At 40.1% G+C, this 23225-nt stretch overlaps 1 protein-coding gene across 1 annotated transcript in view; it reads right to left on the bottom strand.

Moving 5' to 3' along the window:
- LAMA3 (laminin subunit alpha 3) overlaps positions 1–23225 on the bottom strand; it is a 120356-nt gene that overhangs the window by 4118 nt on the left and 93013 nt on the right. Inside the window, exons 49-71 of the mRNA XM_030444678.1 lie at positions 22921–23088; positions 21603–21799; positions 20112–20228; positions 19403–19557; positions 18724–18865; positions 18016–18115; positions 17234–17350; positions 16973–17152; positions 14865–15007; positions 13606–13782; positions 12266–12417; positions 12004–12166; positions 11414–11547; positions 10852–11002; positions 9521–9640; positions 8477–8601; positions 8040–8160; positions 4804–4944; positions 3902–4032; positions 2925–3056; positions 1188–1332; positions 734–885; positions 142–331 (exon numbers count right to left, since the gene is read on the bottom strand). Coding sequence (XP_030300538.1) covers positions 142–331; positions 734–885; positions 1188–1332; positions 2925–3056; positions 3902–4032; positions 4804–4944; positions 8040–8160; positions 8477–8601; positions 9521–9640; positions 10852–11002; positions 11414–11547; positions 12004–12166; positions 12266–12417; positions 13606–13782; positions 14865–15007; positions 16973–17152; positions 17234–17350; positions 18016–18115; positions 18724–18865; positions 19403–19557; positions 20112–20228; positions 21603–21799; positions 22921–23088 — 3353 coding nt within the window. The remainder of the gene's footprint in view (positions 1–141; positions 332–733; positions 886–1187; positions 1333–2924; positions 3057–3901; positions 4033–4803; positions 4945–8039; positions 8161–8476; positions 8602–9520; positions 9641–10851; positions 11003–11413; positions 11548–12003; positions 12167–12265; positions 12418–13605; positions 13783–14864; positions 15008–16972; positions 17153–17233; positions 17351–18015; positions 18116–18723; positions 18866–19402; positions 19558–20111; positions 20229–21602; positions 21800–22920; positions 23089–23225) is intronic.

The raw sequence follows: 23225 nt of genomic DNA, 5'->3' as shown, positions 1-23225 counted from the left end.
GTAACTTAAACACCATAGCATATGGTTGAAATATTCAAACTGAAAATAATATGCCAGGACTATCAGTCTCTACGCTCTATCTCGTAACAGAGACCTGTCAACAATTTCTAGGCATAGGAATTATGGTATTATACTACTTACAGTGTGCCATTGCCCATCATTGTGTTTAATACTGGTTTTGATTTTCATTTGTTTTCCTCCAGAGCCAAGTGAAACGACAAAACGCCCTTTTGAAATGTGGAGAGCCAGGTAAGAGTCCTCAGACTTTCCCTCCATGTAAACTATTAATCCTCGTGATGATCGAGTCCGTACATCTACAGAAAAATGTAACCTGTAGTGGAGAGAAAGCATATTCAAATATAGGTCTCCTTTGTCAGTTGTTGTATGCATTCTGCTGTCCCAAAAAATGCCAGTGAAATTTCTTTTATGAAACGCACAATAGGTTTTGGATAGGATCAGAGTGCTCTATGTTGCCTACATTTTTGAATGTGAATGGAAGTTGACATACTCAGGCTTAGGACTTGGCATCAGTATATTCTGTAATTGTCTGCCACATCACTCTATTCAGTTTGGGTAAATGTTAGCAAAGAAAAAAAAATGTCTGAACCTTTAGAATCACTCTTTTGTTATGCCCCAAGACACAAGCAAGAAGAAAATCTCAGCTCTTAGCAACCAAAGATTCAAGCAGCTTTGACAATTCAAGTATTGGGAGAACAAAGAACATTTGTATTACCTGTCTGTAGATGATGGTGAAGAAAACATGTAGGATAAGAAACTGTTGGGTGTGCTTCCAAGAAGATAAACTTCATTGCTGACATTTAGAGGAGCTGGTAAAGAGTGCTTTTGAAGGTAATCAATTTTCAGATTACCAAGGTATTTTTGATTCTGCACCTGTAAGACAGAATTGGAACATTTACTGTGGGTGAACATGAAAAAAACAAAAATATTTCAGTATACACATTTAAGAGTTCCCACCTGACAGCCTTCTCTAAATGAGAGGGAAGCTGTTTTCATTCAGGACAGGCATGGGGTTAGCATGGAACTTCATCACAGAAAGAAAGAACTTGCTTCAGATGTGAGATGGAAGCAAGAAAATAGTATCTGAATCTCAGTTCTACAAACCATTGCTGTGCAGACAAAGCCTTGGCATCAATGTGGAGCAAAGATAACAGTAAGAATAAGCATACCTTGAGCATCTTAAGCCTGAGAGGATCTTTAAATTCTTTCAGCAACAGTGGTTCAAGCTTCTCATACTTGTGGCAAGCTCCAAGGGATACACCAGTCTTTGCAGTGTAATTAACAAGGTTTTGGACCTCGGGGAACTGATCTGTCCTAGATTGATGAAAACATGTGCTGTGACACAGCATTCCTTTTCTTTAGCATAATCAACAGCATGTTGTAAAACTCTGCTCTGTACAAAACTGGGATATCCCAGCCAGTTTTCATTTTTCGATTAAAAATGGAGGTTCAACACTGTAAAAGGTATTAATATTTTTCCTGGTTCTGCCCATCTTACTGGCTATGGAAAAACTTGGATGTTTTGTTCTCATCTCTTCTAAACAAGATAATTTTTGCTAAAAACTATCTATTAAAAAAACCCCAAACAAATATTTGCATTGAAAAAGGGGAAAAAACGACAGCAGCCTTGGTTGAATAAGACTTCTGGGTTGTACTACAAAACTTTGCTGGTTAATTATGGATAACCAGTGGCAGATCAAGAAAAAATGGTAACATGAGGCCCTGCTAACTCAATGATTCACTCTCTCCCTAAATAAGATGTGCTAATGGGATTTGTGAAGGGGTAAAGCCCATCACAACTGAATACATAGCTTTAACATTATAGCCAAATTAGCAGGAAGACTGTAAAAACTAATTTCTTGTCTGTATAAAGAGTAATATTAAGTAATCCTATGATTTTCTAAGTTGTACACAGCATCTCTAGTCAGTAAATTACAAAACACAAATAGAAAACAACCTTTCTTGCAGTTTTCTGTAAGAAGAGGAATAGAATTGGGATCAGAACCTGCACTTCTTTGATTCCAGTCCAATTCTCCATTTGCTTATCCGACTAGCTAAAATATTAATTCTCCATCTATTTTTGTGCTAAAAGCTATTTTCCAAATTTGGCTTCTGATGAGGAAGTTAACATACAAGTTGCTTCATTGCCTTACGGTGCTTTAAATGAAGATACCATTTCAGCAGCCTCATCTAGTAAAAAATGTCCCTGTTATGAGAGGGATTGGACCAGATGATTTTTAAAGGTCCCTTCGAACCCAAACCATTCTGTGATTCAATAATAAGCAAATCAAAATACACAATTTTTGTAAACTGTACACATGTATAAATATTCATCAAAACTTAAGATACAACAAAGCCCACTGGGACATCACTTGTAACTCAAGGAATACTCTTCTTTAAAGAACATGTTTATGCATAATTTTTCTCCTACATTTTGCCTGCAAGATGCCTCTAATAACCAGACAAACAACTGAAAAAAGAGACAATATAAATCAGGCACTTGATTCCTATACATATGCTCTCATTTGTTTGTGTAACTGTTTTGGTTCTGCCAATATGCTTTACTCCCTGTGTAGTTACAATGATAAAATCTAACAGATCTTTTTGGATGCCTCTTTGGGACACTTCCAAATCACTATGTTGAGTTCTTTCTTTGATTAAAAAACTACTAAACGGGTATGACACAGACTAAAAGTCCTTTATATCAAAACAGCAAATTAAAACACAATCTGAGAGTATGTATAATCTGTCTGAAAAATAAGAATATCCGGGGGAAGAAAAGTTAGGTATTCATGAAGGCTTCACACATCTACGAGAACAGGAATTAACAAAAAATGCTTTAAAAATTATTAAAGAAGGAAAACAGGCCCAAATGCATGAAACAAATTTTTTCCTAGGCCAGATACCTTTTTATAAAGATATTTGAGATGCAACCTTCAAAATCATCTCCACCAAATGTTATAGGTATGATTAATGCACGTGCTCTTGGAGAGTCAACTGATGCCAATTCCGACTCATTATCAACCAGCAGACGTACACTGAAAAAAAGTGAGTAAAAACAAATATGAAATCTAAAGAAATAGTTACAAGCTCAAGTGAAATACATACATACATAAAGAAGCATTTGACATATGTATTTTCTTGTTACATTATAATAATTCTAAATGTTCATTAGCTCACTTCTGGGATTTTTTCAGCTTGTGCTTATTTACTGCAGCAGCAGATATTAAACAAGAGCTGAAGCTGGTACTTCAGTCATGCAGTGAAACCCTGGTCCAACTGACATTCATGAAAAAAATCTTGTTGACAGGTATGGAATGGGATTTAATTATTTGTGTCAAAATAGTGCGCTTGAAATGCCAGCAACAGCTAGAAAAGATACAATTAAGTTTTAATTACCCCAAATTATAGCAAATAATTGAAAACTTTTCACTTAAACTAACACTTATGTCATTCCATGTGTTCCACAAAAATTAATATGATGCAGGAGCTTTTCATTAAGCTCTCTCTTCTGAGAGCTACATAACAAATCATTGTGGAAAAACCAGACACAATATTAGCTTCTTCCCTGGGCCTTTAGCCACCTATGCTACAGTGACATATGCAAAGGCTATGGGAAGGAGAAGAGCTCCAAACCTCCAGCTTGGCAGGCAGTCAAAACTTACACCATCCAAACAAGACATGCATAGGAGGTACAGCTGAAACATCACAGGCATCACCATGCACATTCACAGAACAAAAATTTCATTTTGCTTTATTATTTCAGTAACCTTTGCTAGCAGAGGCCATTTTCAGCTGTGTACCTGAAGAACAACCCCCACAAAATTCTAATCTTGTTTCTCCAGCCACATTCTAAATGAATCAGATAAAGAACTGGACTCACCGGTTGTCTGTTTTTATTAATGTCACATAATGCAATGACCCATCTTCGTAGTTCTTCTTCAGTTCTATTTCCTTCTCTCCCATCTTTGCAACTACAAGGCCAGGTCTCAGAGAGATGGTAAGAATATTAGGCTATGAAAGAATCCAAGAAAACAATAATGTAAGTGCAAGTGCCATTACTCTTCCTTAACATTGCCATTAATATAGTTGCCAGTGGTCTCTTGTGGGAAAGAAATTTTCTTGAGGTAAAACTGCATTTCTCAATCATGTGGTACCAGATATTATATCCAGTTCTGCATGATTAGCACAGTTCCTGTTTTAAAATACCTCTGTACTCTGAATACTGCAGTTATTTAAAATCCTTGTCTACGTTCTTTTTACAAAAAGCAGAGGATTCAGTTCTCCACTTCTCAAATGCCTGGTGTGCACTTACTTCTTAACTCTTCCAGCTAGCAAGAATGGGGTTGTGCTTGAACCTCCCTGCTTTTTGAGGGAACACAAAAATAAACCCCTTTTCTCTGCATATTTGGCCATGGTAAAATTACTGTGTGGGCAGATTGCCAGTTTTTCTTGACAAAATTTCCAGACTGCTGTCTGAGGCAACAGTTATCTTACTGGGATGGTGGTGTTAGGGTACACAAGCTACTCTGCAAAAGGCTCTGTAGTTCCATGATCAGTTACTGGTTGTCATTTGTTGGCTGAGAGAAGAAATTGCCAGGATGAGTTTCTCTGGCCTATGACATGCAAGATGCCACAGCTGAAAAAGTGATTATAGTAGCCATTTCTTGCCTTAAAATAGAGGGATCTACATGAGACTAATGACACAGGCTGACAGTCACAAGCAGACATGATTGATCTAGAAATAAAAACAGCCACATATTCTACACTGAACATGTTTCATACCCATAAGTTGTAATTTAAGAGTGTTCCAGTCGATTCCGTGGTCTGAAAGCCAAAGCCAATTTGGAAATCCTTGGGATATGGGAAATCTGCTGCACTCAGTCCCAGTGTTCCCTGCCTGGAGAAAGCTGCAGACCTGATGAGCTGAAAGAGAGATGCTCTCAGTGATTTTCCTTTTAGTCAGAAGAAATGGCAACATGGGACAACAACTGCCCTTCTCAACATAATTGCAACCTATTCCAGTCAAAACGAAGCACAAGGCAAACTGCAAGTACAATTATTTCAGTAAAGAACAGACTGAAATGGTTTCATCAGCATTAACTATGATCTGAGAAACTCTAAAGGGAGATGAAGCTTGCTGAGTATAACAATCTGTTCATCTCTAGCTACTCTTTGCATTGACAGGATGGCTTTGAAAGTTTTCACATTTGGGGGCACAGAATTGAGCAGTTGGAGGAATGGCTCACAAGTGCAGAGCTGTGCAAATGAGCTACATAACTATGTGTGAGTCATAGGACAGAATATACCTGGGCCTTTTTGAACAGTTTTAATAAATGTGAAGTTATACAGGCAAAGAGAGAGAATGAAGGTCTCCTCTGTGCACAGGAAAATGTCATGCGAAGAAATTGCTCTCTGAAAGGTTTACACACCACAAAAGGAAAGCCCGTGAGTACAAACTTTCTGTGCAATGCCATAGTAAAATGGGTAAATGGGATCATGCACCATGTAAGTGGCAGTAGGTAGAAGCAGAATGGATGTTCTCATCTCTCCATGCAGCACTGGTTAAGGCAACACTGAAACACATTGTCCCATTTAAAAAAGAATATGACAAAACCCAGAGGTGCGCAGAAAATAATTATAAAATAATCAGGTGAGTAGAGCAATAGCCTTACATTGTGAGACTTCAGTGGAAGTATCTTCTTAGCTCTTTCAAGAAAAAGTGTTGAGAGGTCATTTAATTAGGAAGCATAAGCTCCTTGGCAAGAAGAAAAAACCTGAGCAGTAGTAAGTAACTAAGTGTTCTGGCTTAATCAACAACAGCAACTGGAAACTAACAATTTTACATGATAAATGTGAATTCTTAGTTGTGTATCTTATTAATTTAGAGGGTGGACTATGTATTGAGCAAGCTAGTACAGTGAGGGTGGTAATCTTTCTTCCATATCCCCATACCAAGCCCAGGTTCTTTTATTACTATTGCATGTTAATCAAGTATAATCACAGAATCCTAGGGGTTGGAAGGGACCTCGAAAGATCATCTAGTCCAACCCCCCCTGCCAGAGCAGGGCCACCTAGAGTACATCACATAGGAACGTGTCCAGACGGGTTTTGAATGTCTCCAGTGAAGGAGACTCCACAACCTCCCTGGGCAGCCTGTTCCAGGGCTCTGTCACCCTTACAGTAAAAAAATTTTTCCGAATATTCAACTTGAACCTCCTATGCTCCAATTTACACCCATTACCCCTTGTCCTATCACTGGCCACTACTGAGAAAAGCCTAACTCCATCTCCCTGACACTCACCCCTTACATATTTGAAAACATTGATGAGGTCACCCCTCAGTCTCCTTTTCTCCAAACTAAAGAGACCCAGCTCCCTCAGCCTTTCCTCATAAGGGAGATGTTCCACTCCCTTAATCATCTTAGTAGCTCTGCGCTGGACTCTTTCAAGCACTTCCCTGTCCTTCTTGAACTGAGGGGCCCAGAACTGGACACAATACTCCAGGTGTGGCCTCACCAATGCAGAATAGAGGGGGAGGAGAACCTCTCTTGACCTACTAACCACACCCTTTCTAATGCACCCCAGGATGCCATTGGCCTTCTTGGCCACAAGGGCACATTGCTGGCTCATGGTCATCTTCTTGTCAACCAGGACCCCCAGGTCTCTTTCACCTACACTGCTCCCCAGCAGGGTCAGCCCCCAACCTATACTGGGACATCTTGTTGTTCTTCCCCAAATGCAAGACTCTACACTTCCCCTTGTTGAATTTCATCATGTTTCTCCCTGCCCAACTCTCCAACCTGTCCAAGTCTCTCTGAATGGCAGCACAGCCCTCTGGTGTGTCAGCCACTCCTCCCAGCTTAGTGTCATCAGCAAACTTGCTGAGGGTACATTCTATACCCTCATCCAAGTCGTTGATGAAGATATTAACACCGGTCCCAGCACTGACCCCTGAGGGACTCCACTGGTCACACACCTCCAACCAGATTCTGCCCCATTGACTACAACTCTCTGACTCCTTCCTTTCAACCAGTTCCTGATCCACCTCACTACCTGATCACCAAACCCATATTTGATCAACTTATCTACAAGGATGCTGTGAGAGACGGTGTCAAATGCTTTACTGAAATCAAGATAAACCACATCTACCGCTCTTCCATCATCTATCCACCTAGTAATTTCCTCATAGAAGGCTATGAGGTTAGTCAAACATGATTTACCCTTGATAAAACCATGCTGACTGCTCTTGATGACTCCCATGTCCTTGATATGCCTGGAGATAGTGACAAGAACAAGTTGTTCCATCACCTTTCCAGGGATGGAGGTGAGGCTGACCGGTCTATAGTTACCCAGGTCCTCCTTCTTGCCCTTCTTGTAGACTGGAGTGACATTTGCTATCCTCCAGTCCTCAGGCACCTCTCCTGTTACCATGAGCTTACTGAAGATGATGGAGAGTGGCCTAGCAATGACCTCCGCCAGCTCCCTCAGCACCCTTGGATGCATTCCATCTGGACCCATCGACTTATGGATGTCCAGATTACTCAGCTGATCCCTAACCCAATCCTCATCTACTATGTCTAACTCCTCATCTATCTCGACTACTTCTGGGGCTAAATGAATCTGGGGCTCATGCGGAAACCCCGCAGGAGTAAAGACAGAGGCAAAGAAGGCATTCAGCACCTCTGCCTTCTTTATATCCTCTGTCACCAGGGCTCCCAGCTCATTCCTTAGTGGGCCAATATTGCCTCTAGTGTTAGTTTTGCTAGCTATGCATTTGAAAAAGCCCTTTCTATTATCCTTAACCTGACTTGCAAGGTTAAGTTCCAAGGAGGCCTTAGCTTTCCTAATTGCCTCCCTACATCCTCTGACAACAGTCCTATATTCCTCCCAAGTGACCAGCCCCCCCAATTAATAATAATAATAATATTTTACCCAAGTAAAACAATATGGTCCAGGATTTATAGACAAACCAGACTCTGTGAACTCTAGCAGAAGTTTTTCAGGAACTTTGTTAATTACCTTCCAGTCAACTGAACATTTCTTGCTGACACCAACTGTCTCGTCAAATATAACAGATGCAGTGTTAGGGTTTTTCACATTCTTCATGCAGCCCCGGAATGAAGGTGTGGATATATTAAATCTGGTTTCAGGGAGGAGGGAAAATAGTTCAGTATCCTGGTATTTCAAAGCACACACCAGTATAGTAGCCTGTAATGCTGACAATGTAAGACATAGAAAAAACTTTCTTGCACACACATACTTCATGCTGATCAAACACAATCTTCAGGATACAGTCCAACAAATATCCCACTAGCAGTCAAAGATCACAGATCACAATCATGTGTTATACACCAGTTACTTTCATAACACATAATGTACCTGGTACTGCCTAAGGAAAGAGTATAGGTGGAGTTTCCATACAAAGCCTGTGTATTGGTTTCTCTATGGTTACTCACCGTTCCCGTAGAGAAGGTGGAATTCCACCTAGGTAATACTTAGTGAAAAGGAAGACCTTTATGTTGGCTCTAATATCAGGACTGACATGAACAGTATTTGTACTTCGGTCAAGCACCAAATGAATCTGAAATAGGGGAATAATGAAGATTACTTCACTTAGCTGAAACAAAAATCATTTAGCAGATTAAAATTATTTCTACAGAGCAAGGTATGATGGGGCTTTTTCCCCCTCCTCTTGTTTACTAGTGCCTTAAATCCAGAATAACTGCAGCAGTTCAAAGGTACTTCACAAAATTTGGGCATTTTGCCAAAGCATATGCATAAGGAAAATGCTCCACTATCCAAATACAAGGTGAGGTTTTGTTTTCCTCAAGAAGACTGCCCTTTATATACACCCCACCTAACATTCAGATACTGCCTTCTATTTGTGGTTGAAGATTCAGGGCTGCTGCCTGATACAAAAAACAGGTTAGTCAGCTGGCTGGATGTAACTTGACCTGGTACAGCATAAAGACTCCTTCCAACAGACCCCCAGACCTGCACTATTGAGTTAGAGGTGTAGCCAGGAGAAAAGGGAGAATGAATTAACAGACAGTCACAGGTTTTAACAATGTCTTTAAGTTTTCACTCTGCTAGTGCTACAAAACAGCTGGACTAAGTACACAAGCAACAAAAAAAGACTATAAATACTTATCTCTGTAATGATCAGCATTGCCTGAGTAAATCCTTAGGTGGAAAAAACACTTCTGAATATTGAAATAATATTAATAATTGTGATATACAAAGCAATAAATAAATCTCTCTAAATAAAGCAATGATCTGTCAAAGAGTTTTTTCCTTTGGTGGTTTTCCAATTAAAACCAAAATTCACAGGAAAGTGTGACAGTAGAAAGATTAATTTTTATATGTCCCATCTAATCCACAACAGCTTGATCACCTCAACACAAAAGAAAAACATCACAATGAAACTCCACAACATGACATTTAGTTTCAGCTGTGTGTTTTTACAAATAATGAAGACTTGATTGTTTCAAATGACATACTTGTTTATATGTTCCATCATTTACAATCGCGTTGGTTTCTATTTCTTTTGGAGGTTCAGAGCCAACTTTGTATCTAAAAACTGTATGACCATCTTTAATGAGCACACTGATGTACTGATCCTGCAGGGAAAAAAAAAAACAATCAACAAAAAAAATCTAGTATCAGCTCTGGATGTAATGTCCAAATCTCTAGATGACTTTTTGTTATTTCAGTGCCTAGTGACTCTTAACCACATTGAGAAATTATCTGGAACACATCACACTGATTGCAAATGTGCCTATAATATTATTAGATAAGTAGCATTGCTGCTGTTTTGAGCATTGTGTCACTCTATTACCACCCATATCTAGATTTGGGAAGAGTGCACTTCCACTTTTAGGAGATTTCATTATTTCAGAATTGGTTTGGTCCAAATTACATCCTCCCTGCCCACCCCCAGTTCTGAATTCTCTGCATGGCCTCAAGAATTAGCTAACTGAAATGATTTTTTTCTCAGCCTTAACAAAGTAAGTATTCAGCAGCCATTACAGAATCATAGAGTATCTGAAGTTGGACAGAAGCTGTAAGGATCATCAAGTCACAGAATCACAGAACAGTCATGATTGGAAAGCACCTCTGAGATCACTGAGTCCAACCATACACACACAAAAAATCCCACCAATAAACAACCCCAAACAAACACAAACACACTCTACCAAATAACACCCAGAAAACAAAAAAGCCACAAAAAAACAACAACAATCTGAAACCCCCTCAACCCCCTCCAGCACCTCAATATCCTCCTCATAGTGAGGGGCCCAGACCTGAACACGGTATTCGAGGTGCAGCCTCACCAATATAGGGCCACTATCACTTCCCTTCTGCTGGCCACACTGTTCCTGATGCAAGCCAGGATGCTGTTGGCCTTCTTGGCCACCTGGGCACACTGCTGGCTCATGTTAAGCTGGATGTCCACCAGCACCCCCAGGTCCTTTTCTGCTGGGCAGATTTCCAGCCACTCTTGTCCAAGCCTGTAGCGTTTTCTGGGGTTGTTGTGACCAAAATACAGGACCCAGGACTTGGCCTTATTGAACCTTATACAATTGGCCTTAGCCCATTGAGTCAACCTGTACAGGTCAGTCCACCTCCCTGCTTCTCACACAACTACCTAAAACTAAATTATATGGCATTAAAAATACAGCAGAATCCACTAATCTGCCACACAGACAAAAATAACACTTTTAAGGAATCTCCTTACAGTTATTACTAAATCTAACATGTTCTCGAGTAAGCAGAGCTTTAAAAAAAAGTTCTCAGACCACAAAACAGACGGAAGGATTCCATGAATTACCCCATTTTCTGCAAAAAACACGATGCCTTCATCTGCAGCAGTTTCAATCGTCTGCTCATAGCGTACTCGGGTGCGAGTATTCAGTTCTTTCAGTGTGGCACTGGCATAACCAGTGCCTTCAAAATAACTTTGATCAGTCTCTTCTTTATACCTGTAATAATTCAGTGTCACAGATTTGAGTATATGTGAGCAAGAACTATTACACACAGACTTACTGCCATTATATTTTTTTTAAAAAAAGCTTAATTTAAAGCACTTAGAACGGGGCCACTAATAGGGGCAAAGGGTGATCTCACCCAAGTAAAGAGAAAACCTCTTACTGGATTTATATATGGTCTTTAGAGAAGAAATGATTAGTGACTGACTTTTTCCATTTCATGGAATAGTTGCTTTATAGGGGATCTGAATACATTCATTAATTGATTCTGGGTATTATAACATTTAAATTGTTAGTGGACTGAGGCACTCGTTTAGCCTCAGTGGTTATTCCTCTGGGTGTGGAAAGACAAGAATTCATGATAAAATCATAGAACTGTGAAACAATTCTGTGTTTATATCATACCTTCTACAAGGTTGCACTTCAGTGGTATTGAGGTTAAATGTCCTCTTGAAGTTGTAAAGGCTGATAATACGCTCGTTTAGGGTGTCTAATTCAATGCAGCCTTCATAATGAGGATAGTCCAGCTTGCGTGGAGGCTGCAAAATAGTGTCAAAAACATTCTGTCAGCATCAGCTGACAAAATTTTACATTTGCACGTAAATGCTAAGACCTACTGCAAATATTAATAATGCACAGAATATGACATTCTAAATACTGTAAAATTGTTATATCTTTGTAGATAACATTGAAACCCTCTGATATCACCCCAGGAGTACTGAAGCACAATTTAAAGTAGAGTCATATCGATGGGTTAGGAATAGTACTTAGCAGGACTGGACAGGGTTTGTGCTACCCTCAGGGAACATTATGTTCCCTTCTTTGAGTTCTAGCATACTCTGAGCCAGGCAGCTTCTGTAGGGAGCAGCACCTCCTTGCTATTCCTACTGACATGGATAAACTTTTATATAGCCTTTGAAAAACTTCTAGTCCCAACAGCACAATAGAATGACTAACACAGAAATATCTTTAAAAGACTAAGCAACTTTTTGTACCCTAAAATCTGGTGGGTATCCTCCAACGTAAAAGACAACAGTGCTGGGATCAAGATTTAGGAGTGTGTTACTGCCTCTGCTGCTTGCAGTCAAAGGGCTCTCATACTCCGGAGAAGTTGATGTTGCTGCTGTAATGTAATTCAGCTTTACATACTGGTAAATCCTAAAACCAAAACAAATAGGTAAAACATCACATCAAACACACAAAAGATGTTCTTAGACAGGTTTTGGAGAAGGCTGTCATGCACTGTGGATCTTATACCTTTCAAACTTGACTTGATCCATAACAGCTTCCTCAGATTCGCTTTGAGTCACCAATGGCTGCACATCTATTTCTACATCACCATCTCCTAGGTTATAGACACAAGTGAGGTGACCACCTTTCACTGCCATACCAATGTAGTCCTTGGAAGCCTAAGAATAGCAAAGCAAGTAAAATCTAATCAATTATTAATGTTAATGAAGGTAAAATACAGTAGCACTTCCCCAGGGACATCATCATACTGTACGTGAATCATAAGAAATCCACTCATCTAATGATGAAAATTTTTATTAGGTTTATCATTTCTTGGAAGAAAAAATTGTAATCTTATAAGTTGCACTGATTCAGTGAACAACATGTTGCACTGATTCCAGTGATTTAGTTATAAATAAATTGAAAAGTCATATGAGGCTTTTTATTTTTATAACTATACTAGCTAAATAATTTTCACATTTGTAACTTCTCCCAGCTAAAGCCACAAAAACCTGACACTTTTACTAAAAATTAGACTCAACACCTGTGAAATAAAAAAAGATGTCTGGACTAATACTCAGCCAAGGGCAGTGGGTCCTACTGAGGTGACTGGAAGCAGTAATTTTCAAAAATTCACATTTTCTTTCTCCAAAATACCATATTTCACCAGTAAAAATTAAAATGCTGTCAACAAATATCTTGGCCAGATATTCAGGAGATAAAAAAGTGAAATTCAGTGTAGAATAACTACCTTGAAACAGCCTTCTACGTGGTCACAAGACTCACTGTAGATACAGCTGATGTCCAATAACAAGACTTTAAAATAGTTAGGAACTGCTTGGACTAAATTTTTACAATGTTTGATGGTGCTTGGTTGAGCAAGTCTGAATACACAAGCATGTCTGTACTATTCTGCATGTTTAGAAGGCAAAGATATGAAGGGCTGAGGGACTGAATTTTAAAACTGGAGTGATCACATTTTTTTAACCCACAGAGAAACTCTCAGTATGTTAAAAAGTGGTAAAAGCCAAAGCTCTGAGGCAGCCACTGGGTTGAGCTTGTGCTGAGTGCTGCAGAAGCTGACACTTCTGACATGGCTGCATGATGGTATCTATGACTGAGGAGTAACTTCCAAAGGGGCAAAACAGCAAAGCATCAAAGGGCAAAGCAGTGACCTGACAAGGTACTTAGCTAGCACAGGAATGAACTGTTCTTCACAAAACACTTTTGCCACCATATAATGACAATTACAAAGAAATGGATCAATAGTAGCTACAAAACTTCAGTCCAAATAAATAGTCTCCCATCTCTTACTCAAAGCATGTTGTCTGCTCTAAAAATCAGATTAAATCTCAAAATATACCTACATCTTTATTACCCAGGTAGAGTACAAACTTATTTGATGCTCTCTGGGGGATGTCTAATCTTGTCTGAGGTCTTTGAAGAAAGAAAGAAAGTGAAGTGTAGCCTTTCAGATCTTCAAGGTTGCTTGGAGGTCGAACCTCTACACCAGAGCTGCCATTGAACCTCATAGGAATAGCAACCTGTTAAGAAAACCAAAATTCAGTACCTTATAACTACCTGTTGCTACTTCTATTATTTGTCATGTTTAGTTTCAAAGTAACCTATTATATATACATCCTAGACATGTTACATCAAGTCCTAAAGATTCAGACTTTGATCCTACCAAACAATATAATAAGGAAACAGATTGGATACTATGTTATTCTGTATTATCAATACTTACCACTTAACACAGCACTTTTTTTTTTTAGTCCAGACATCAATTAATCAACCCTTAATGCACCTCTGTCAAGTAACTGTTACCTTCAATACAGGGACAGGGAGGACGTGCCCTGCAGCTCTAAAGAGCAAGCCCATGAATTATTTAGATGTCTACATACATATCCTGATGCTTCACTGACTTGGACTTGACTGTCTGCTGGAAATTGTAATGCTCCTCTGGCATTAATAAGGACATGCCCTATTACAGCTTTTTACACCACAGTGACAGATTCCTCCTATTCATTGCAGCTGTAGGTTATTTGTGATGGCCTCACGGATGCTTTTTATGGATCTGAGGCCATGCTATCCCTTCAGCAACTACAGCAGTTTCTTAAATGGAGAAAGGGCAGTCTAATAAGAAGAAGCCAGCAGCTGAATCCTAAAGCGGTGGTTCAGCTGGAGACAGGAGAGCACAGGGCTACATGACTTTCTTGGAAGTGCCAGCATTCAGCTGGCCATGGAGAGCCCAGCCTCTAAGCTGCAGAGCTGACCCTACCCCTGCTGCCAAACCCATCACGATGCATCTTGGCAAACAAGAGTCTATTGTACAAATAAGCATTACAGAGATGCCCTGGGTAAAAAAATGCAGGAGAAGGATGGAGCAGGATGCTGCTGCATCTGCTCATTTTTTGGTGTAAATTATTATGGTTCCCATCATCACAGTTAAACTTTATGTTCTGGGTGGTGCTGTTGAATTAAATTTGTGTCTAGGCTTTCACACACATTTCAACAAAATGATTTAAAAGAAGAACAAGGAACAGAAGCATTACTGTGTCCAAAACAGCATTACTGTGTGTCCAAACCACTGATGTCAAGAATGATTGCAGTGTTCAGGACAGACCTTATTTGCAGCATCTCTTGCCTGCTGAATCAGCTCTCTTATGTGATTTAAATTCTCAGAGATGTTGCTTATTGGCATCAGCTGTTGGTTGATACTCTCGATCTTGCTGAATAGATCTGGAAGTTTGTTTGTCAATTTTTTTACTGCAGTGAAAGAAAAAAAAAATAATTGATTAAAGAAAGGTGGAGGAAAACATGCAAAAATATAAGAAACTACACAATTATCAGAGAAGCACTGAGCAGAATAGTGACAGAACTGTTTTGACCAGTCCTACAATATCAAGAAACCCTCACAGAAACCAGCAATTTATACAGAAGTTGTTGTACTCCTGGATTTGTGGCCAAAGGTATTTGTGGAAGCAGACAGAACTGGCACTTCCAAAAACCTGTTAGATAAATTCAGGTCCAGAAAAAAATGCTAAATAGGGCAGAGTTGTGCTCTCTAACGTTACTTGGTGACTGTGGATGCTACAGAAGGGAAAGGATAATGGACACCTGACACTGGTCAAGTTTATGTGTGGCTTGTATCAGGAATAGTGTGGCCAGCAGAAGGGAAGTGATGGTGCCCCTGTACTCAGCACTGGTGAGGCCACATCTCAAGTGCTGTGTTCAGTTCTGAGCCCCTCACTACAAGACACTGAGCTGCTGGAGTGAGTTCACCCTGGTGAAGGGTCTGGAGAACAGGTCCTGTGAGGAGAGGCTGAGGGAACTGGGAATGTTTAGAATTTAGAGGAAGCTGAGATGAGACTGCATTGCTCTCTACAGCTACCTGAAAGGAGACTGTAGTGAGGTGGGGGTTGTAGATGGTTATGGGGAGGTGGGTGCTGGCCTCTTCTTTCAAGTGAACAATCATAACACTAGAAGAAATGGACTGAAGTTTCACCAGGGGAGGTTTAGACTAGGCATTAGGAAGAATTTCTTTATGGAGAGAGTAGTTAGGTGCTGGAGCAGACTATCCAGGCAGGAGGTGGAATCACCATCCCTGGAAGTATTTAAAAACCATGTAGTTGAGGCACTTCAAGACATGCTCTAGTGGGCAGGGTGATAGAGATATTGATAAATACATTATTTTTATTTTATCTGGGTAGGGGGATGTTGAAGGTTGGAGACAGTAATCCTAGAAGTCTTTTCCAACTGTGACAATTCTATCACAGTAGCATCTCTTGCTGCCACAGTGAATACTGGGGTAGGCAGGCTGCTGGCCTTACTGAGTAGGACATTTCTTCTATTCTTATGTCAGGGCTGCTAGTCATCACAATTCAGCAGATATCCGGAGGTCATCTTGTCCAGTGTCCAGCCCCTGTGCTCAAACAGAGCCAGTTGCTCAGAACTGTGTCCAGCCAGCTTTTGAATAACTCCAAGGACGGAAACTCCACAACCTCCTTAGGCAACAAGTGACAATGCTCTGTCAACCTCACATTTTTTTTCTTACATTCAGAGGGACATTTCTGTGTTGCAAGACTTTGCTGCAAGGACACATTGCTGGCTCATGGCCCACTTGGTGCCCACTAATACCTCTGGTTCTTTTCTGCAAAGCTGCTTTCCAGCATATACTGGTGCATGGGTCTCTTTCTCCCCTGGTGCAGGACTTCTGTCAGTCCTGAAGTTCCTGTCAGTCCATTTCTGCAGCCTGTTGAGGTCATTCTGTATCACAGTATGACCACCCTGATGGATCAGAGGGTCACAAAAGCTCTGACACAAAACTTGCAGTTTTTGTGTCATCAGTGTCCTGGTTTGGGCCAGGAAAAAGGTGATTTTCTGTCTTAAACCGTGACAACCAGTAAACTTGCTGACACTTTCCCATCATTCAGACAATTAATGAAGATGTCAAACAGGACTGAACCAATTATTGACCCCTAGGGTCAACTTCTAGTCACTGGCCTCCAAGTCATCAGTAGAGTCATACTATCAGCTTTTAACACATACACAGGACAGTCTGAATCATCTCTCTCTTTCCACTGGCAATAAAGGACCCTCAGAGCACTGGCTTAGGCTAGGTGCCTAACTTTTTGATGACTAAAATTTCTGTTGCAAAACTGATCATATTCAGTGATATATAACAGTGACTTGGCAGGTCTCAGATAGCACCTGCCAACAGTAGATATCTACCTAAATTGTTTGCCTCCATCAGTGCTTTACTGAAGCCAGCACTTTGTGTGCTTCCGTAAGTACTCTTCATTTTCTCCACATCTGCTTGAATTGGGAGCAGCTCATCCAATACATTAGTTGTGACATCCTCAGCACTTTTTACCATGTTCTTTGCACTGCTGATGATGCTGTCAATGTCACCTGAAATACACAAATATGTATGTGCAGATTCTTAAAGTAATAGATAAGAGGTAAAACAGAAGTGATCAATAAGTATCTGACCTCTGTTTATCCCATTGAGATTATTTTGAAGAGTGACAAGATCAGCTTGCAGTGTATTCTTCTTTCCATCAGTGACACCAAGTCTTTGCTTAATATCTTCAAGGGTTGGACCAATAGCTGCAAAACAATGAATGCCCTGCATGAGTTTTAATCAGAAATATCACCTCTGTGGTGGATAGGTGGTGTGGCAGCATCAGCCTGCACTCTTACATGGCTCATGCTGCCACTGAGCATTGAATGAGCATTTGAACTGTAAAATAAATAAAAGGTTAAGGATCTGCTGGACAGTTCTGCAAAGGTGTATAGAATCATAGAAAAATCTGGTCTGGAAGGGACCTCTAAAGGTCATCTAGTCCAAGCCCCCTGCAGTAAGCAGGGACACCCTCAGCTAGATCAGGTTGCTCAGAGCTCATCAAGCCTCACCTTGAATATCTCCAGGGTTGAGGCCTCAGTTACCTCCCTGGGCAACCTGTTCCATTTTCCAACCACCCTCATGGAAAAAATTTTTTCCTAATATCCAATCTAAATCTACTTTTCTCTAATTTAAAACCATTGTCCCTCATCCTATCACTACACACCCTTTGTAGCATAGCAGAGGTATGAAATTCACTTTCTTGCCTTTTTGCCATTGGAAATAACCATCACAAGATGTCTCACCGTAATGGAACTAGCCCCTTCTGGTTAAATATGTGCCACAGAGCTTTTTTGAACTGAAAATTCATAGTTGGATGAAAGCTTTCATGCTGTGACAACATTTCTACTGTCACTTTCTTTCTAGGTACCTTGCACTTTCTTTTCAGTCTCCTGAGCTTGATTCAAGAGTGCACTGCTCTCAGTTTTTAACTTTGCAGCTCTTCCTGATAGATCTTCTCTCTTCACAGTCTGGTAAAAGAAACACAGTACTGTGAGACAGCTTTAATTATCATATTAAAATCTAAATAGAAAAAGAGATATTCCATTCTAGTTGAAAAAACAATAACTATACAAGGGCAGAGACTTCATGCAAAGAACATCACTTTAAGTAACAATTACCAAAATCAATTTAATCATAATGCAACCTTGGTCTTGACCAAACTTCTGATAGATTCAGGGTATTTGGAAGAAATTACTTGCACACAGCTCTTAGATACTACTTCTCTGCTGAAGAGCTTGTGGGTATTACTACTGCAAAGTAAAGAACACTTGAAATCACCTTTGGTGATTACCAGGCTTGCCTTGTGCAGGTCTCTTTATTTTACACTGAGAGGAACAGTTAGTATCCATATGGACACCCTCACCAGAAAGGCAGCAACTGGCCTGTTTAGTGCTGAACCAAGACTTATTCAAGATTTTGCAGAATACCATCAGCTCATATAATTGCCACAGACAAATAAGGCATACCAAGACACCCAGGTCTTTTTTGGTGCCTCTTTGATAGTTAAAAAAAAACCCCAAACCAAAGCCTAGTTGTTTAGTTTTATTTTACCATTTTTGGCCACTTCTGTACTTACTGATAAAGCTGAGTCAGCTGCATTCCCAGCTTTGTTGGCTGCTTCCTCTGCTGCTTTGATGGCATTAATAATATTGTCATAGGCAGTAGAAGCTTCCACAGCACAGCCTATCAGCTCATCCTTCCTGGCACTGTTCTTTATTCTGTAGGAAAAAGGCATGATTAAGACTGTGAGAATTCACCAAGGCACAAGGTCAATCAGCTACCTCCATCAAAGCCCCATAAATACACTTCAGTTCAGGGAATCAGATAATCTCTGGTTTAGCCAGCATCCTACAGGAGCAGCAGATGGAGCACAAGATGGAGCAGCTACAAGACTGTTGGGCTTTACCCCAAGAACCAGCACAGCAGCTCTGGAAGTCAGAAACAGACAAAATCTCTTGTACCCACTCCCCACAAGCTATGCAACTGCCCAATATCAGCTGCCTTGTAACCCACACTGAAAACTAAGAAAAATTACTTCTTTTTTTTTTTTTTTTTTCCTAACCAAGAATTATCCAGCTGAATTAAGTATTTTGGAATAAAGCAAGTATCTGTATATCAGGAAGAAGCAGAAAAAGACAAATCAAATTTCTTTCTAATGTTGCAAGTGGTCATTAAAGCAAGTTAAGTTACAGACAGAGCATTGCAACCATGGATATATGTGCAAAAATTCCTCCCTTATAGAAATAACAACATACTCTTCCAGTTGTTTTGCCAAGTCTTGCAAAGATTTGGCATGCTCCTCAGCCCTCACCACCAATGGTACTTTGCTTGCTGATAAGGAGTGATTTGTCAGCTTTTCATTCATATCCTTCCTTGCTCCATCCAGCTGAGCAGCGAGGCTTTCATACTCCTATAAGTTTATAAAGATAAAATTTTAGTTATATTCATACCTGTTTGATTTTGTTCTTGTTTCCTTCAGTGTTACACATACCAAGGAGACCAAGGGGAAAGACATTCCCTTCCAACTTACTTTGTAGGTTACTGGAAACAACCACGAGTTATTACATTACGCTTCTAGAGCCATTATGTAAAATCTGAGCCAAACCAAAAGACCTTCTAGCCCAGTACCCCATCCCTGAAAGTGGCTAAAAGCAATTGCCTAGGAAGAAATATGAAAATAGCACAATGATTTAGGATATTTCGCCCAGATACTCCCCCAGAGTCATAAGTCTGTAGCTCAGCATCTTCCTCAGACACATCATAAATCTTCAATCATCTCCTCTTACAGAAACCTGTAAGAAGAGGCAGGCAGCCTCTTCCTGCATCTAGACTGGGCTGTGAGATTCTTCCCTTTTTGGGAAGCTCAGATAAACCTTGAATCCTGGCCATTGAGCTACACTACCCACTACAGCGATGGCCAGATTTTGGGGCTTGTAACCTTAACTTAGAGAAGGTTAATGATACCTCTTTGCTCTTCTGCAGAGATCCAAGCACACTGTTAGCTTGTGTCAGGAAGGATCGGGCAGAGCTCAGAATAGCCAGGATACTGTTCTGCTGTGCATTTGTCTCTTCAATCCTTTTCTGGGGAAAAAGAAAAGTGTGAAAAACACAGGACTGTGTTAAAAATGAGAGGCAGGGAAAACTGTATCTACACAATCTAGCTGGCAGTAGGATTTACCCATGGTACTACTGCTGTGTTAATCAGATGCCTATATTGTTCAGGGACTAATGCTATCCTACTGATCAGAAGAGTTAGAAAAATCAGGAGATTGCTAAAGAAGAGCTGGGCAGCAGGCTACAGTAGTTCAGTTATTAGAGCTCAGATAAAGCAAAAGTACAGGTCAGCTGAGATGAGCTGTCAGGACAGACCATCTAAGTGTCTGATCTCTCAAACTTGGAAACCATAAACAGTTCCCTGGTGACAACCCTGATCTTTTCTGTTCTCTCAAAGGCAAAAATTAAATGATTACACTATCCTTTCATCTGTGATTGTCACCAGAAAGGAGGTGTGGAACCTTCTTGCCTTGTTCTCTTGAAAGCTTTGAAGGAAACATGAATTAAGCTCCTTGGTCTAGAGCAACCCTGTGACAATCCACAGCATAGGTCTAAGGTAATGGCACACCACAAACACAGCCAGACAAGTGGTTCATTAGCTTTCTTCAGATGGGTTTCTATCACTGTAAAATGTCAAAACTTTCTCTACCAGAGAAAGTGTACCAGGAGATTTATGACTGGTACAGGTGCATCCCTTTTTTAACACACTGTGCATACTTTTGCAGCACAGGCATTTTACAATCCATGCACATCAAAGTACAATGAAATATCAAAAGGGACAGTTGAATGTAGAAATTCTTTTGTTCAAGCACTGTTAGCAAACTGGATCTGAGCATCCATCAAACTGCATGGATGTAAGTATGGTAAATCAGTGATTTGTTTCAGCAAAACCACAATTAGTTTAAAAGAATGGGTCCTGCAGCACACCTTTATTTCTTTTACACTTTCACCAGCTTAAAAAAAAAATCAAGCACTGCTCAAGAATGACAGCTCTTTCTTGTCACCTTTCTGATGAGACCTCCAGAAACAGATCTGGAGACTACTAATCCCAAATAATTTAACAGTATTGCACACATTATTGCTCCCATCTTTTATGGCTGTTGAGGCCAAATACTCAAAAGAACTTACTACAAGTACATCAGCACTAGATAGTTGATCTGGAATGGAAAAAAAAAAAGCTGGTGGGAGCTGGCAGGCTAGGCAGAGACTCTCCTTCCCTGCTCTCATCAGAGCTGTATCTTGGTCACACTGTTCTGGTCCCATAAAGAGGTCATAAATTGGAGTAGACTACATTTATACCTGTCCATGCATAAAACATGCAAACAGACCCTGGAGAAAAGAAACCATCAAAAGCACCTATCTCCTTAGGTTTAACTTTCTTCTCCTGAAGCCCAGCATTACCTTAATGTCTTCCAAGAGAACTCCATTATCTCTGTTTAAGTTTTTAGTCTGCTTGATTTGTCCCGTTGCCTCATTCAGAGCTTCACGAAGGTCAGTGATTTTGGATTCATATTCATTCAGTGAATCCCTCACAGTTTTAATAAGTCCATGGTTTTCTTGGTGGTACTTTTGTAGTTCATTCTTAATACGTGTGAGTACTGCAGTATCAGGGCCAAAAAGAAAAGTTTTGTTCAGAAAAGAAAGGGAACCAGAACAAACTTACTTCCAAAGGGCTTGACTCTTAGGATTAGAAAGCTAGTTATGTGAAATACTGAGCATTCTTTGCAGTGCTAATTTCTGTGTTACTGTAGCAGAGATACTATTCAGCATCTCCCTGGATCAACCATGCTCTCCAATTTGCTGTGCAGACACAGGGCAGAGAGATACAATTATTTGGCTATTTCTAAATTAAGTAAGGGTGAAGATGATCTGCAAAGACTGAATAGTTTTCTTTTTTATATGAAACACAATTTCATCAAGAATTTCATCTACAACATGGGTATCTACATTTGCCATTGTGACCAAATGTAATTGCTTCCTTTGTAATCAGTGGAGAGATATGGGCACATTTCATCTCAAAGAAGGCAGAAACACAAAAGATCAAATTAATCATGATCTTGGGAGTGCCCATTTCACTGCCTACAAGGCAGAAACAAAAAAGGTAGGCATACACGTCCAAAGCTAGGGGAAATTACTATAATTCATAAAGTCTTCCACATTCTCAACTATGTAATAGCTGGAGAATAAGCCTGTTGCTTCTCTTGTTCTCTCCAATGTTCAGAATCAGGTTCCTGAATGTCCCAGTCAAACACATGCAGAGAACATAAAAGGAAGTACAACTACCACAACTAGAACTTCTGAACTTCCTTATCTTTGTATGATCTGGCCCTTGGACTACTCCAACAGTTTATAAAAATCTGTTGTTACATTACATGCGTAATTCCTTTAAAACAGATGTGTGTGCCATAGCCTAATACACAGAAGTGCTGCATAAGTACATTATAATCAGTTATGTCTTTATTCTACAGAGATTCATCTAGTTACTAAAGAACAATGTATTGTTTTTGTACTGGCTCAACTCACATTCATCCATAACAAACTAAAAATGCCTTTTCAGCCCCTCCAGAACTTCCACTTTCCTCTTGACTAACGACTGCTACAGATCCCAGGGATACATTGCAAAATGCCCCTCCTTGCACTCCATCCCAGACAATATGTAGTGCTTCAGATTTAAGCTTGGTACTCGAGAGAGTAAGAAGTTGAGAGAACAAGCCCTTACGCAGCTGAGCTTCTCTTCTCTCCTTCTCTGCCTCTGCTTGAAGTTGGCCAAAGTTGCGGTTCCGCATTTCTGTCATCATGCGCTGAGCTTCGGCCAGATCTTTGGCAGCATCTCCCAAGGGCAAGTTATTACTTTCTGTGTTTGTACCAGCTATTTGTCTCAACAGCACTGAAAAAAAGCATTGTCAAAGTCAGAGATGATGATGTACTCAAGCATATGCAAAAGACACAAAGGAGAGGGCCAACCTCTTTGTGTCATCCTCAAGTCCTTAATGAAGCAGAGCCATTTTGGGTTCATTGGATTAG

The sequence above is a fragment of the Calypte anna genome, chromosome 2 (genome assembly GCF_003957555.1).
Source record: "Calypte anna isolate BGI_N300 chromosome 2, bCalAnn1_v1.p, whole genome shotgun sequence".
NCBI classification, from domain to species: Eukaryota; Metazoa; Chordata; class Aves; order Apodiformes; family Trochilidae; genus Calypte; species Calypte anna.
This window is presented reverse-complemented; position numbering and strand designations above follow the sequence as displayed.